This window comes from Bombina bombina, chromosome 6 (genome assembly GCF_027579735.1).
Source record: "Bombina bombina isolate aBomBom1 chromosome 6, aBomBom1.pri, whole genome shotgun sequence".
NCBI classification, from domain to species: Eukaryota; Metazoa; Chordata; class Amphibia; order Anura; family Bombinatoridae; genus Bombina; species Bombina bombina.
The window spans coordinates 593,233,305-593,248,595 of record NC_069504.1 but is presented as its reverse complement, the minus strand read 5'-3'; the positions used below and the strand labels follow the sequence as shown (position 1 = coordinate 593,248,595).

Sequence of the window (15,291 nt, the reverse complement as noted above, 5' to 3'; positions counted from 1 at the left end):
TGAACAATAATTGATACACATTGAAATACCAACATTACAACTATTGCATGATAAAAACAAAACAAAAATGATAACGTAAAAGTATAGGAAAGAAGCAGACAAAAACCCACATTACCTAACTACATTGTCTGCAAAAATGGCAAATGGAAATTAATATGAAGAATAAAAATGACTCAGGCATCTGTGAATGTCCTATCCAAATGCAACAAAAAGTGAAAAAAATAAATTTATGCTTACCTGATAAATTATTTTCTTTCATGGCATGGAGAGTCCACAAATCCATTCTAATTACTAGTATGAATTCAACTCCTGGCCACCAGGAGGAGGCAAATAACACCCCAGCAAAGCTTTAAGTATCCCTCCAACTTCTCATAATCCCCAGTCATTCAGCGGAGGGAATACAGAAAGAGAAGAGGAACACCAGGGTATAGATGTGCCTAAAGTTTAGAAACCAAATAAGCCGTCTTGAATTAAGAAAAGGGCGGGTCGTGGACAATCCATGCCAGGAAAGAAAATAATTTAGCTGGTAAGCATAAATTTTGTTTTCTTTCCAATGACATGGAGAGTCAGAGAATCCATTCTAATTACTAGTGGACACAGAATGGAAAGGGAGGGGGAAGGGCACCACCGCTTGAAAAACCTTTCTCCCAAAAGAAGCCTCAGCTGAAGCAAAAACATCACATTTATAAAATTTTGAAAAGGTATGTAACAAGGACCAAGTGTCCGCCTTACAAATTTGCTTCACGGAAGCCTCATTTTTAAAGGCCCAAGAAGAAGAGACAGCCCTAATTGAATGAGCTGTAATCCTCTCAGGAGGCTGTTGTCCAGCTGTCTCATAAGCCAATCGTATGACACTCCTCAACCAAAAAGAGTAGTTGCTGTGGCCTTTTGGCCATACGTTTGCCAACAAACACTACAAAAAGGGCAGAAGATTGACGAAAATCTCTAGTAGCCTGGAGATAGAATTTTAGTGCCCTGCATATACTTCCCATCAATAAAACAAAATCCCAACAGTGAACAGATTTTTTAAATAACTGTCCCCAGACTGCATATTCCAGAAGAGAGGTATTAACCCCTAAAGTGCTTTAGCCTTCTCACCTAGAAGGAAATATGCACTTACATTTGGAGCTTTAGATGTAGGGCAGGCACAGCCTGAGGAGAAGCAAGGACTACCCTTCCGACCTCCAATAGCTAATAGCCACCACAACTCTTACTCAAGAGGATTACATTGACAGAACATTACCCCAATCCTTGCTTGCAGGGAAACTACCCATTAAAGGATAAAAACTTATTTTCTTCAGAGCACCATCTTTGCACACCTCCTATATATATGAAGGCAATGAATGACTGGGGATTATGGAAGTCGTAGGGATATTTAAAGCTTTGGTGGGGTGTTCTTTGCCTCCTGCTGGTGGCCAGGAGTTGAATTCCCACTAGTAACTAGAATGGATTTTTGGACTCTCCATGCCATTGGAAAGAAAATATACACTATATGAACCTATGACCCGTTCATTTAACATCATCAGAATCATGATTGTGACTCACATTTCATAGAGTGGCTCAATTTTTTAGTTGAGAAATTCTATTAGTGATGATCTTTGAGCCAGCCAAAATATTTAGGAACAGAAATGAGGAACTATAAAGAGGCATTTTTTTTTGTTAACATCTTAAGGTTTTTAGATAAAAGGTTTAGTTATTAGTAGTGGAAGAACTTTGCAATATATTTAAAATTTTCAGAGCTAAATTACATTGAAATGGGGACAAATAAATAATGAGATTTTTGCAATTCTCAGAACTTCAAATGTACCCTGCTGACTTCTCAAAACTAACCCTGCTACAAATCTGTCCCTGCATGGCTTTATCTGCTAACAACTGCAAATCAATCAATTTTATACTACAATTTTGACAGTGACTAGCCTTGTTGTCCGCAGTCTCGCATCCAGATCGGTGCCTCCAAATATGGCAAATTGTGGGAGCTTGGCAATTAAAAATCTATGTTTAGATTTTGGCTAATTTGTTATTCTATGGCAACAGAAATATTTTGTGATCACAATGTGTTTATTGTACAATACACAATTAAAATGATAAAAACTATAGCTGTGGAAAAAAACAGGGTACCATTCTTTACATATTGCCCTAGCTCAGTTTTATTTCTAAAAACACTTTTTCTATTGTAAATTATTTCTATTGTAAATTATTAATAATAATTTATGTGGATGATGGCATTTAAAAATAGTTTCTATTTAGGGTCTTACTTTTTTCATGACAGAAAAACTTCAGACTAACCTACACACTAATATGTAGCTGTCTAAGGGGAACACAGCTTTTGGAGTTGTGTTAAAGGTCTCTTAATGGGGCAATGGCAACTGTACTCTCACAGCAGCTGAGTAAAGGTTAAAGGGACATAATATTCATATGCTAAATCACTTGAAAGTGATGCAGCATAACTGTAAAAAGCCGACATGAAAATATGATCTGAACATCTCTATGTAAAAAAGGAAGATATTTTACCTCACAATTTCTTCAGATCACCAGAGTAAGTGCTCTGTGAACAGTTAAACTTCAGCTGCTGTCCAGCTGCAAGCAAAAAAAAAAAAAAGCAAAAAAAAGAACAATAGCCAATCAGCATCAGCAGTGCTGAGGTCATGCATTGCTTTGCTGTGATGTAATACGATTTCACAGAAATCTTGTGAGATTTTATAGTAAACTTCCTTAAACTGAAAAGGGAAATACCATGACTGTGCCTGCACATGCAAGATGCATATTCACCTGCCAGTCTTGTCACTAGCATTCTGATTTGCTGCTTAAAGTCTCTTTTACAGTAAGATGTGAATACTTACAAAATTGAGGTAAATATCTTCCTTTTTTACATAGAGATGTTCAGGTGATACTTTCTAGTCAGCTTTTTACAGTCATGCTGCATCACTTGCAAGTGCTTCAACATTTTGGTATCATGTCCCTAATAATGTATACATATGTAATGCATCACTTCCCCTTGATTAATCAGTAGTATGATGGATGGGGAAATTTGTGTGGTGTGCTGTATTTATTTATGCTGAACAGATACCATGAAGTGACTAAATAAGACATACAGTATACCTTTGTGAACATCAACAGTGGTGCATAAGAATGAGGTATATTCTGGGTTTAGGATAATGGAATTGTGTATCCACCTGGCTTCATGATGAATGAGTTGCTACCCCTAAGTCTCCTCTATCAGATGGTGATAATATTTGTTAATAATTTAATTAGTGAGTGAGGACAGAAACTATCTCCCTGAAACAAAAACTTTCCATCTGTAGATTAACTTTCCAAACTGTATATAAAGGCTGCCCTATTGATTGTGAATATTTCTTATCATATACAGTACCTGTTTTTGCTCACATTCACTTGTAGGAAATATAGAGTTGTACTTCCTTGCAAGTAGACTTTATAATGAGACCCTTGTATTTATAACATTATGTCTTCCTATTAGGCAGCAACTTGTTTTTCTTGTAGCATTAAGAGCTGTTCATATGTTCTATTTTCGGTCACTTGTTTTAAGAGTTGAGGTTAATTGTTATTGTATATCTTTATTTGTTGTTATTAAAAGTGTATCTGAATCATAAAAGAAAATGGTTTTTTTATGTCTTTTTAATTCACTTCAATTCCCAAATTGACTTTGTTCTAAGAGAGGGTCATAGCTACAGTTTTAATGTCTTTGTTTGTCACAAGTCCTGTCTGACATTACTGTAAGGTCACCTCTCAATCTGTGATAGCATAATTTAATACACCGATTGTGTATCACAGCAGAAGTCATTGACAATTTTATATTAGATGTAAACTATAACTGTACAAATTTCATTAAAAATATTAACAATCTATAGTAATATACTGTTTTACTTACCTGTTGCAAAACTTAACCAGAAAGAAAGTCCAAAAGTTGTTGTTAAAGTAGAGCTGCCAAACTGAATTTTGCATAAGGGCGTCTGTCTAACAATCGCAAACAAGAGCAGTGAAAGTAGTATGCAAAAAGATGTTGCAAACATCATGAAGATTCCATATAGTAGCACTGGCATGCAGAACAGGACATTGCAGATAATCCATGAACAAAAGGCCACCCTGTGACAGGCACAAGACATACAATTTCACATTACAGTAAAGTACAATTTATGGTATATTTAAAGACAATAAGACAGGAACATAGGTGCACTAGATGGTGATCAATAAAGTACGATGCATTAGATATAGGTTAAATGGAGTGTTCCCATAAATTTAGATTACTTAAAAGGGACAGTAAACACCTTGAGGGTTGTATAAAAGGGCCAGATTATAAGTGGATCGCTATTTAGCGATTTCCCTAGAGTGCTTATTGCGCTAGAAGTAAATATTTTGTGTGCGTCAGGTTGCGCTCATATTACGAATTGAAAGTAAAAAGTTATAGCTCTTGTGCTTACCCGACGAGCGCTAAAAATTAAAAACTTATAATATCGTGCACGTGATTACCTATTCCCCTATGGAAGTCAATGGAGCAAAAAAAAGTGGAAAAAACCCTAACACACAACTTGCATATTCTCATGGGCGCTAACCTGACATGAAAATATGAATCTTTCACATTCCAATGTTCTGTACATAGAAGAATATGTTCTATTTATAAATACATATTTCTATATATATATCTGATGGTATTTTGACTCCTCAAATCATATGTATATGAACCTCCAAGAAAGGGCACTCACAGGGCTTGACAGTAGAAAAACATTCTTTATTTCAAATATTCATCATAAAACAGTGTGTAAGTCGACGTTTCGGCTATACAAGTAGCCTTTCTCAAGACAATCTAAAATCATAATACATATAAGCTTAAATTAGTATATCATCAACAGATACCTAAACAAATAAAACTATCCCACCCAGACATTGTAACCAATACTATTATGTACAAAATCACCATATTGTGACCACATATTATAAAAAAAGTATTGCCATGAATGCAAGTTGAATTCTATATCTCATCAAGTATTATTTATATTGAAAACATGTCAATTTCGATTTTTTGAAAAAAAGTATTAATAACCTGTTGCTAGGCATTTTTTGGAATCCAACCCCACTGTTGCTATGATGAAAACCAAGCTTATAGACAGAGTTCCCCCATTTTGGTTCAATAATTTTTTATTGGGTTTGCATATTTCACAACAAAATACTCTCAACATAACAGAATGTTAAAAGACACATAAAAATTATCATTTTTCCCATAAGTTTTTACAATTTTGTATAAAGAAAAGAACAGGAAGAAAACAGCATGGAAAGAAAAGAGGGAGAAAATGGTGGAGGTTTAAATCACTACTTTTGTGATAAGTAGAATAACCTTAGTGTATATTGATAGACTGCAGTCCTTTTTCCTAGAGAAAATAATATCTGCCATGAAGTCACGTTTACCCACATAACAGAAATATTGTTTCTAAGTGTTAGAATATGTTCCATCTCAGACACCCACTGTGCGTGTGTGGGGACTGTTTGGGTCTTCCAAAGTCTCTGAATTAGTCTTTTTGCACAAGCTAGCATTAGTTGGAGTAGTTTCGTTCGGTAAGCACAATGAAGTGTAGGCATGATATTCAAGAGAATAAGACTAGGCTTAAGAGTTATGTGAGTGCTTAGTATACTATTGATACTATTTTCTATTTGATTTCAGAACCCCGTGAGAAGTGGACATGACCACTAGATGTGTGTCATAGTTCCCACTTCACTGCATCGCCTCCAGCAGGAGGAGGAGGCTGTGGGATATATACATCTAAGACAATGTGGTGTCAGGTACCAACGTGCTAGGATTTTGTAATTCATTTCGGATATAAGTAACAAAGTGGAAGCTGAGTGGGAAGCCCGAAAACCACGTCTCCAGTCATCGTCAGTAATGTTGTCTGGAATTTCTATGTTCCACTTCGATACATATGTAGGGCGTCAGTCAGGGAAGGTTCCTTTGAGTAGCTTATAAGTTAAGGAAAGATGTGCCCTTTTAATTTCAGGATTCATACAGACTCGTTCAAATGGTGTTAGAGGTCTGAGTATGTCAGTCTTGTATATGCTATTATGAAGTGCATGTCTAATTTGTAGGTATGAGTACCAGTTCTGAAAGGGGGGGCCTAAATCTTCTTGCAATGTTATTCTATCTTTAATTCCACCTGATTCTAGTAACAGAAAAATAGTTAAGATATGCAAACTTTCTATGGTGTTGACATGTGCAAAGGAAGTATGCTGCAGAAAGAGTCGGTTGTTTAACAATGGAGTCAAGGGAGAGATCGGGGTAGTGATTCCCTTAATGTGTGTGATCCCAGTCCCACACCTCTAAGGTCGCTTTGACGAAAGGATTTTGGTATGCCTGGGGTGGTCTATGTGGCTTAGGAAGCCATGGGATGTCTCTCATATATCCTATCCCTAATAAGGAGCTCTTGACGGCCACCCACAATGATGAAGGGTGGGCGTGGTTCCAAGAAATCACTCTTGCTAGGTGTACAGCCCTATAGTAATTTAAGAGATGCAGGACATTTAGTCACCCATCTTCTTTGTTCAGGTAGTGTATCTTGGGAGACCCTGGATTTTTTATAAGACCAGATAAAAGATGTGATCATCCGTTGCTGGGTACTAAGATATGAATGCGATAGGACCATTGGAAGAGTCTGAAAAAGATATAAATACTTTGGTACTATCATCATTTTTATAGTATTTATCCTACCTATCCAAGACAGATGCCCTTGTTTATGCCAGCCATCCAAGAGATTCTTCACTGAGCTTTGGAGAGAGATATAGTTAGCATTAAAGAGGTCTTGGGGATTTTTTGTGATCAGCAATCCCAAGTATTTAAGCTTATCAGTAATTTTAAAGGCAGTGTGGTGTGTTATGAATTCAATGTCCTGAGGTGTCGTATTTAGCAACATATTACCCGACTTCTCCATATTAATGGAGAAATTAGAAACTTGACCATAATGTTTCAATGGCAGTGTTTTATGTGTCTTTTGACTTGGACTGGGTTTTATTATTCACTGTTTCTTTAAAATACCATCTTTGAAATCTGTTGGCCAGTGGTTGTATATTTGGCCAGGTTTATGTGTATAACATCAGGGACATACTTACTTAGGATTGTGTGCTATTAAGCACTATTGCTTTAAAACATCTTGTTTTGAAACCTGCCGGTTAGTGACTTTTTACATGTGCATGTTGGTTAGTGTGGTGCGCTATTAAGCACTATCTCTCTAAAGTACACTTGCATAGAATTGCGTGCTATTAAACTTTATCTCTTTAAAATATCCTTTTTGAAACCTGCCAGTTAGTGGCTTTTCATATATGCATGTTGAATTGGATCGTGTGTCAGTAAGCACTGTTTCTTTAAAAATATAATTTGTGAGATCCCCGGTCTGTGTTTCTATTTGCATTTATGTCAATACTGGTTTTGAATTTGTTTACGTAATTGCAGGGCACTAGTTGCGTATTGTGAGATCATGTATCCTAAATTTTCCTATTAAAACCACATAGTATTGTGGTGTTTGACAAAGTTAGATGCTGGTAAGCATCAGCTGCTTTTAGATTGGGATGAATAGTGACACGCCTTGTTTCTGTGATGGACACGGTAGTGGTAGCTTATCCTAGAGCAGCGGGTTCTTTTAAAAGGACTCCTCCGGTTAGATGCGTGCACACTGTCACGTTATGGCGTTAGGATACACTGTGTTTCTGTTGTAATCATTACTGGTATGTATTATTCTTTCTATTGTGTATCTTTGATATGTGAAGTTATTAGCCGATATTGGGACATAGGAGTACAGTTTTGCTTAGGGTAGATACCACGCTTTGCATATTTTAACTATTTGGGAATACACGCACGGTTTGTATCGAGTGCGGTTGAGATTTTGTTAATGGCCCCTGATACATGTGTTATACAATATTTAAACGCATGTTGATGAAACATAGTGCACTTTTATTGATATGCTGACTTTTTTTTGTCTACAATGGCAACAATGTATATTTGTTAAACACTCATAAGATTTTTTTTTTAAAAATCGAAAATTGACATGTTTTCAATATAAATAATACCTGATGAGATATAGAATTAAACTTGCATTCATGGTAATACTTTGGCTTGATATTTGCTCTAAATAAAAAAAAATTGAATCGTTTAGAATATGTGGTCACAATATGGTGATTTTGTACATAATAGTATTGGTCACAATGTCTGGGTGGGATAGTTTATTATTTGTTTAGGTATCTGTTGATAATATACTAATTTATGTTTATATGTATTATAATTTTAGATTGTCTTGAGAAAGGCTACTTGTATAGCCGAAACGTCGACTTACACACTGTTTTTTGATGAATATTTGAAATAAAGAATGTTTTTCTACTGTCAAGCCCTGTGAGTGCCCTTTCTTGGAGGTTATATATATATATATATATATATATACAGTATAGATAGATAGATGATTATATATAGGTATAGATATATACATATAAATATATGAATATCTTTTTATAAATACTTAGAACATATTCTGAAATGTACAGAACATTGGAATTTAAAATATTTACAGTAAATACATAGTTAAAAACTTTATTAAATATGAATATTGCATAAATATGTTTTTTTACATGTTTTCATCTACTTAACAGCAAAGGGCTTAGACATGTATATGTGGGTATCTCTATGTTAAAGCCCTTAACCTGCCCTTTTTTTCTCTAACTTTAGAGACCTCATATCTTTGAGTCCTTATAACTTTTTTGTTCAATATTTTTTTAAATATTTTTTTTTTGTAGTTATTATGAGTCTAACTGTACTTTGTATTGTATTTTTGATGCATTTTGTGAGACTTTTTTGTTTTGCAAAACAGTTAACCACAGCTCTGAGGTTGCACTAACCCAAGGAGCGTTAACTTCAATTGCACTGAAGCGATCGCATTTACTTTCAACTTGTAATATGAGCGCAATTTAACCTGTGCACAAACGCACGCAAAAATCCGATATAGCTTCTGTGCAAATATTTGCGCTCTACTCGTAATCTGGCTCAAAATGTTTATGATGCAATATATTTTTATTATTTATTTTGTCCCCTTTTCATGTAATTTAGCTCTAAAATTTGTGCAATTTCTAATATTCAGAACTTAAAGTGAAAGTCAATCCTAGCGTTTTTGAAACGAAGAGGGCTTTCATTCATTTAGTATAGGATACTTCATGTAAAAATATCCTTTATTTGTTTCAAGCAATCGCCGTTCTTAGCTGCTCAGGTAGCCCACGTCAGATCACTGTTTGGCTTGAGAGGTGACGTTTTCACCTCTTAGCCAATAGCCGTGCAGTAAATCCGGCTTGGCACCCTTGGGAGCCGGATTTACTGTACGGCTATTGGCTAAGAGGTAAAAACGTCACTTCTGAACAAAATATTTTTTTGCCGTGGGCTGCTGAAGCAGCTAAGAATGGCGATCGATTGAAACAAATAAAGGAGCTTTCTACATGAAGTATCTTATACTTCATGAATGAAAGTCCCCTTTTTTTGTTTCAATAGTCAATCCTAGCGTTTCAAAAACTACTAGGTATTTATTGTCCAATACGGTAATAAGATAATGTCCTCATGCATTAAAACATCTTATTTCAGCTTGCCTATACCTATGTGTTTAACCCACAGAAAGGATTAAACATATAACTAAAGTTATCTATGGACAAACTCTGCAGCATATGTGCATAGCCACTAATCACTCCTCTATAGCTGACCTTAACTGTGTATTCACCTTTTTGCAGGGTTAAAACAAATGTTTAGAGAATCAATAGTGCAATAAGAAAATGCTTAAATGTGTTAGATATTTTCTCATTCAAATATTATGTTCCTTTAAAGGGTCATTCTACCTTGTTCCTTGTTTTTATTTATTTATTTAAAACAAACATACAAACAAAAATATCCTGCTCATAATAAAACACCTTTTTCTTGACAGACTTGTGGATACCAGTATAGCAAAGTATTGATCTAGATCCATTTTGGTATATTTCATGCCACCATTTCACCGCCAAATGCTATCAAATAAAAAAAAAAAAAATTTCACAAACTTTAGGTTTCTCACTGAAATTATTTACAAACAAATTGTGCAATTATGGCACAAATTGTTGTAAATACTTCTCTGGGATCCCCTTTGTTTAGAAATAGACATATATGGCTTTGGCATTGCTTTTTTGTAATTAGAAGGCTGCTAAATGCTGTTGTGCACCACACTTTTATTATGCCCAGCAGCAAAGGGGTTAATTAAGTAGCTTATAGGGTTAATTATCACTTTAGTGTAGAGATCAGCCTCCCACCTGACACATCCCCCTCCCTGACCCCTGTCAAACAGCTCTCTTCCCTCCCTCACGATTGTCACTGCCATCTTAAGTACTGGCAGAATGTCTGCCAGTACTAAAATAAAAGGCAATATCTCTCTTTCTTTCTTTCTCTCTCTCTCTTTCTTTGTTTTTCTCTCTCTTTCTTTCTTTCTTTCTTTCTTTCTTTTTCTCTCTTTTTCTCTCTCTCTTTCTTTTTCTCTTTTTCTCTCTCTTTCTTTCTCTCTCTTTTTCTCTCTCTTTCTTTTTCTCTCTCTCTCTTTCTCTCTCTCTTTCTTTTTCTCTCTCTCTCTTTCTCTCTCTCTTTCTTTTTCTCTCTCTCTCTTTCTCTCTCTCTCTCTCTCTTTCTCTCTCTCTCTCTCTCTCTCTCTTCCTCTTTCTTTCTTTCTTTCTCTTTCTCTCTCTCTTTCTTTCTTTTTCTCTCTCTTTCTTTCTTTTTCTCTCTCTTTCTTTCTTTTTCTCTCTCTTTCTTTCTTTTTCTCTCTCTTCCTTCTTTAACCCCAAACAGCTCTCTAACCCTCCACCTCTTCCTGTCTGCCAGTACAAAGTTTGGTAATTTCCTTACACTTATTATTGCACTGTAGCGGTCCCACCTGCTCCCGCCCCCTCACACGCGCACCAGGACCTATCATCCACCCTGAACTGAAACTCCACCAGCGATGGGATATAACAAAACCTGTATCAGCTGCAAAAGTGAAATCCTTTAAAGTTAAAAAAAAGGGAAAAAAGACTGAAAAGGTTTTAAGAAATATCATTCAAGTACCTGAGATTCTGTTTTGGCAAAACCTGTGAAAATGTCTGGAGTATCTGTAAAAATAATGGCAACTGTTTGTGATTCACTGAGTGAGCCCAGCAAGGTGAGACAGGCTGAAGGTAGTCAGCAGGCAGGTGAGCCCAGTAAAGGTAGTAATCAACCAGCAGGTGAGACTAACAAACACAGTCAGCCTGGGAGTCAGTTTGCAGTTTCTAGGACCAGTATTAAACCAACAAGAACTCTCAGTTTAAGATCCAGAAATATAAATGTGACTGTGGATAAAGCTACTGCACTTGTGCAAGGTGATTGTAGCACTGATGGTAAATCTGTTTCAGTTCCAGCACCTGCTGGTGATGTCACACAATCAGCTTTACAGTTCAGGAATTAAAATGCTGCAAAACCTGGATGCAGCAGTATGCAGTCTGGAATGGGGAGCTCAGCTGACACAAATGGACAGAGTACTGGATTCTGTAAGTAAAACTGGATTCTGTAAGCAAAACTGGATTTGGATCTTTTTCTAAGGCAATTAAATCTGGATGGGAAGCACCTAAAAGGAGAAGTGTTGTACGTATTGTCTATACTGGTCCGGATAAAGATATCACTAATAGGAAATATATTGCAAGGCAGCTCTTAATGGACTTTATGGGGTTTGCTGCTGCTGATATAAATGCACTGACTCATTTCCTAACTCTCATCAGTTTGATATACGTTTAAAATTATCCCAGAATTTGGACTGTTTTGGGGAGATATTTCATAAAACTAAAGATGCTCATATTTGGAAGCTGATTCAGTAATCCAAGCAGAGTATTGTGTTGGTTACACTTCTGTTTCATTGTGAAATAGTAGATTTGGCAGATATTATTTATTGGCTTAATGGGATAGTAAAGTCCAAATTAAACTTTCATGATTCGGATAGGGCATGTATTTAAACAACTTTGTAATTTACTTTTATCATCACATTTACTTTGTTCTCTTGGTATTCACAGTTAAAACCTAAACCTAGGTAGGCTCATATGCTAATTTCTAAGCCCTTGAAGGCCGCCTCTTATCTGAATGCATTTGACAGTTTTACACAGCTAAAGGGCTTTAGTTCATGCGTTTCATATAAATAACATTGTGCTCATGCACGTGGAGTTATTTAAGAGTCGGCAGTAGTTATCTGTAATGCAAGTATGTCAACAGATCTGGGATAAGGATGCAGTCTGCAGAAGCTTATATACAAGGTAATTACAGAGGTAAAAAGTATATTTCTATAATCGTGTAGGTTATGCAAAACTGGGGAATGGTAAATAAAGGGATTATATATTTATTTAAACAATAACTTTTTGGTGTTTACTATCCCTTTAAGTGTTGGAGGAACCTCAAAAGGTTTATGATGAAGATGGTATATGGAATGTAGGCTGGCAAATTAGAGTCCATTTAAGGCAGGATGGAGGAAGGACACAACATCTGCCTCATAGTTCATGTATTGGCTCTGAGAGAGATGTCTGCTATTATCCTGGTCAGCCTAGGACTTGCTAAAGTGTGGTACCAATAGGCAACTTGCCTACAGCTGTGATAAAGTGAAGTGCTCAAAATGTAACCGTCTAGGACATTTTAAATATGAGTGTAAACAGGATATTATTTGCAATTAATGTTCTGTTGCCGGCCACAGTTTCAGCAGCTGTTCTAAGGCATCTCATAATGAGAGAGAGGTAGGGTTGGAGAACCTTTTATCTGATGATATGACTAATTTCTTTGAGAATCAAATGCCTAGTAAGATGAATCTTGTGCCAAAGTCTAAAAAATCACTAGTGGATCAGAGCTTAGTGCAGATGGAGGATTTTGGAATGGACATTAATGTGGAGTTACCTGATAAGGGAATGTCGCAAGTGTCTGTTCACAAATTAGATGGTTTTCAGCTTGTGCAACAGAAAAGCTGGAGACTAAAATCACATCTGGCTGTTGTTTAAGGTAAAAGGAAAAAGTTGTGTGCTGATGAAGTGCAGCCATCTTTTAAGGTTACTTTTGGGAAGTATGCTGTTTTGGATGATGGATCAGTAGACACCGCTGGATATAAGGTAAAGAGAGATTTGATTCCAATATCAAAATCTTTAGATGATCTGTTTCAGATGGAAGAAGAGACAGTGTCCTTATCTTTTAAGGTATGGGGATTATATGCTGATGATGTGGATAGGAAAAAGAAATGTCTCTAGCTCTGAACTTTAAGATATTATGGGGTCCCTATGTGCTGGCTCTTTAAATGTGAACAGTTTAAGATCTAAAAAAGAGAAGGGCTCTTATTTACCAGTTTCTCAGACATGAGAATTTGAATATTATTCTTTTACAGGAGACTAGATTTATTGATACCTCTGAGGTTTATTGTGCAAAAAGAGACTGGATGGATGGACCATCTTTTTAGTCATTTGGGACTGAGAACTATCATGGTACTGGAATTTTATTCTTGCATTGATATATTATTGTGGAGGATAGATGTCTAATATTAGATGTCATTATTTATGGTATAAGTTATAGGTTAATTAATTTTTATGCTGCACAGTCTAAAGCAGAGAGGAAGAACTTGTTCAAGCTGATTAGGCCCTTTTGTTTTACATCAAAAATTATTTTACTTGCAGTGACTTTAATGGTTTAACTAGTAATCTAGATCGAAATAGTCATCATCAAACATTAAACTATGATGAAAATTATCTTAAAAGTATGATTATACAAACAGGTCTTTCAGATGTTTTTAAGGTGCATTCGCCTGGTGGCCATGGTTACACATATCATAAAGGTCCATGGTCTAGACATATTGATAGGTTGTATATACCAATGGGACTTTCTAAAAATGTTTTGCTTAAAGTCACAGTTAATGCTAATAATTCTATGGTTTGTGGGAAAGGCTTTTGGAAATGTAAAGCCATTATACTTTGCGATGAATATGTTAACCTTTTAAAGCCGTTATGCCGTTCCATTCCGTCATAATTAGACTGGGCTTTAAAGCCGTTATGACGGAATGGAACGTCATAACTAACGGCTGTCCTGAAGCCTTCTGTGCTTCAGGGATTTAATCGCGGTCTGGAGGGCGTTCCTAGGATTGTAGGGACGCCCCCCAGATGCGATCCAATAATTGAAATCTCGCGATCGTATGCACGATCGCGTAGTTTCAATTTGTCTACATCGGAACAGTTGTTCCGATGTAGGCACTTTAACCCTGTCACGAAAGGGTTAAGGATGGATTTATTTATCTTGTATTCTAGAATTAATCATAGTGACAAAATTAATTTAGGATGTATTAGGAAAGTTAAGGAAGACATTTAACAATTGCAGTATAATAGAATCAAGTCCCTTTCTGCTGAAAATCATTTTGATAGTTTTTTTTTTTTTTTTTAGCTCCCAACCCATTTGATGTTTGAAGTACCAAGAGAACAAAGCAAAATTGGTGATAAAAGTAAATTGGAAAATTGTTTAAAATGCTCTATCTGAATCATGAAAGTTTATTTTGGCCTAGACTGTCCCTTTAAAGGAATAGTAAAGTCCAAATTAAAAATTTCATGATTCAGATAGGGCATACAATTTTAAACAACTTTCTAATTTACTTTTATCATCAAATTTGCTTTGTTCTCTTCTTATTCTAAGTTGAAAGCTAAACCTAGGTAGACTCATATGCTAATTTTTAAACCCTTGAAGGCCGCCTCTCAACTAAATGCATTTGACAGTTTTTCACAGGTAGAGGGCGTTAGTTCATGTGTTTCATATAGATAACACTGTGCTCATGCACGTGAAGCACAAAAGATCTGAGATAAGGCAGTCAGTAGAAGCTTAGATACAAGGTAATTACAGGGGTAAAAAGTGTATTTCTATAACAGTGTTGGCTATGCAAAACTGGGGAATTGTAAATAAAAGGGATTGTCTATCTTTTTAAACAATAACATTTTTGGTGGTTACTATCCCTTTAAGTAAGGTTGCCAGTGATTTAATAAGTCATGTAGCATTCAAGATATTTTGATACTAATAAGGGAAATTATTGAATACGCTAAAGCTAATAATGCTGGATTTTATCTTGTAGGTTTTGATCAAACTAAAGCTTTTGATAGAGTTTTTTGTTTCATACAATGTATCAGTATGGTATCCCGGATGTGTTTGTTGGGTGGATTAGAACTTTGTATGGAGATGCTGAGAGTGTTCCTTTAGTTAATAGTAGTTTGGAGCAGCCTTTCAGATTACTGTCAGGT

The 15,291-nt window shown here is 35.8% G+C and overlaps 1 protein-coding gene across 1 annotated transcript in view; it reads right to left on the bottom strand.

The window, feature by feature from the left end:
- The window catches only part of DUOXA1 (dual oxidase maturation factor 1), a 102,005-nt gene that overhangs the window by 8,234 nt on the left and 78,480 nt on the right, over window positions 1–15,291 (bottom strand). The window contains exon 6 of the mRNA XM_053719912.1: window positions 3,887–4,101. Coding sequence (XP_053575887.1) covers window positions 3,887–4,101 — 215 coding nt within the window. The remainder of the gene's footprint in view (window positions 1–3,886; window positions 4,102–15,291) is intronic.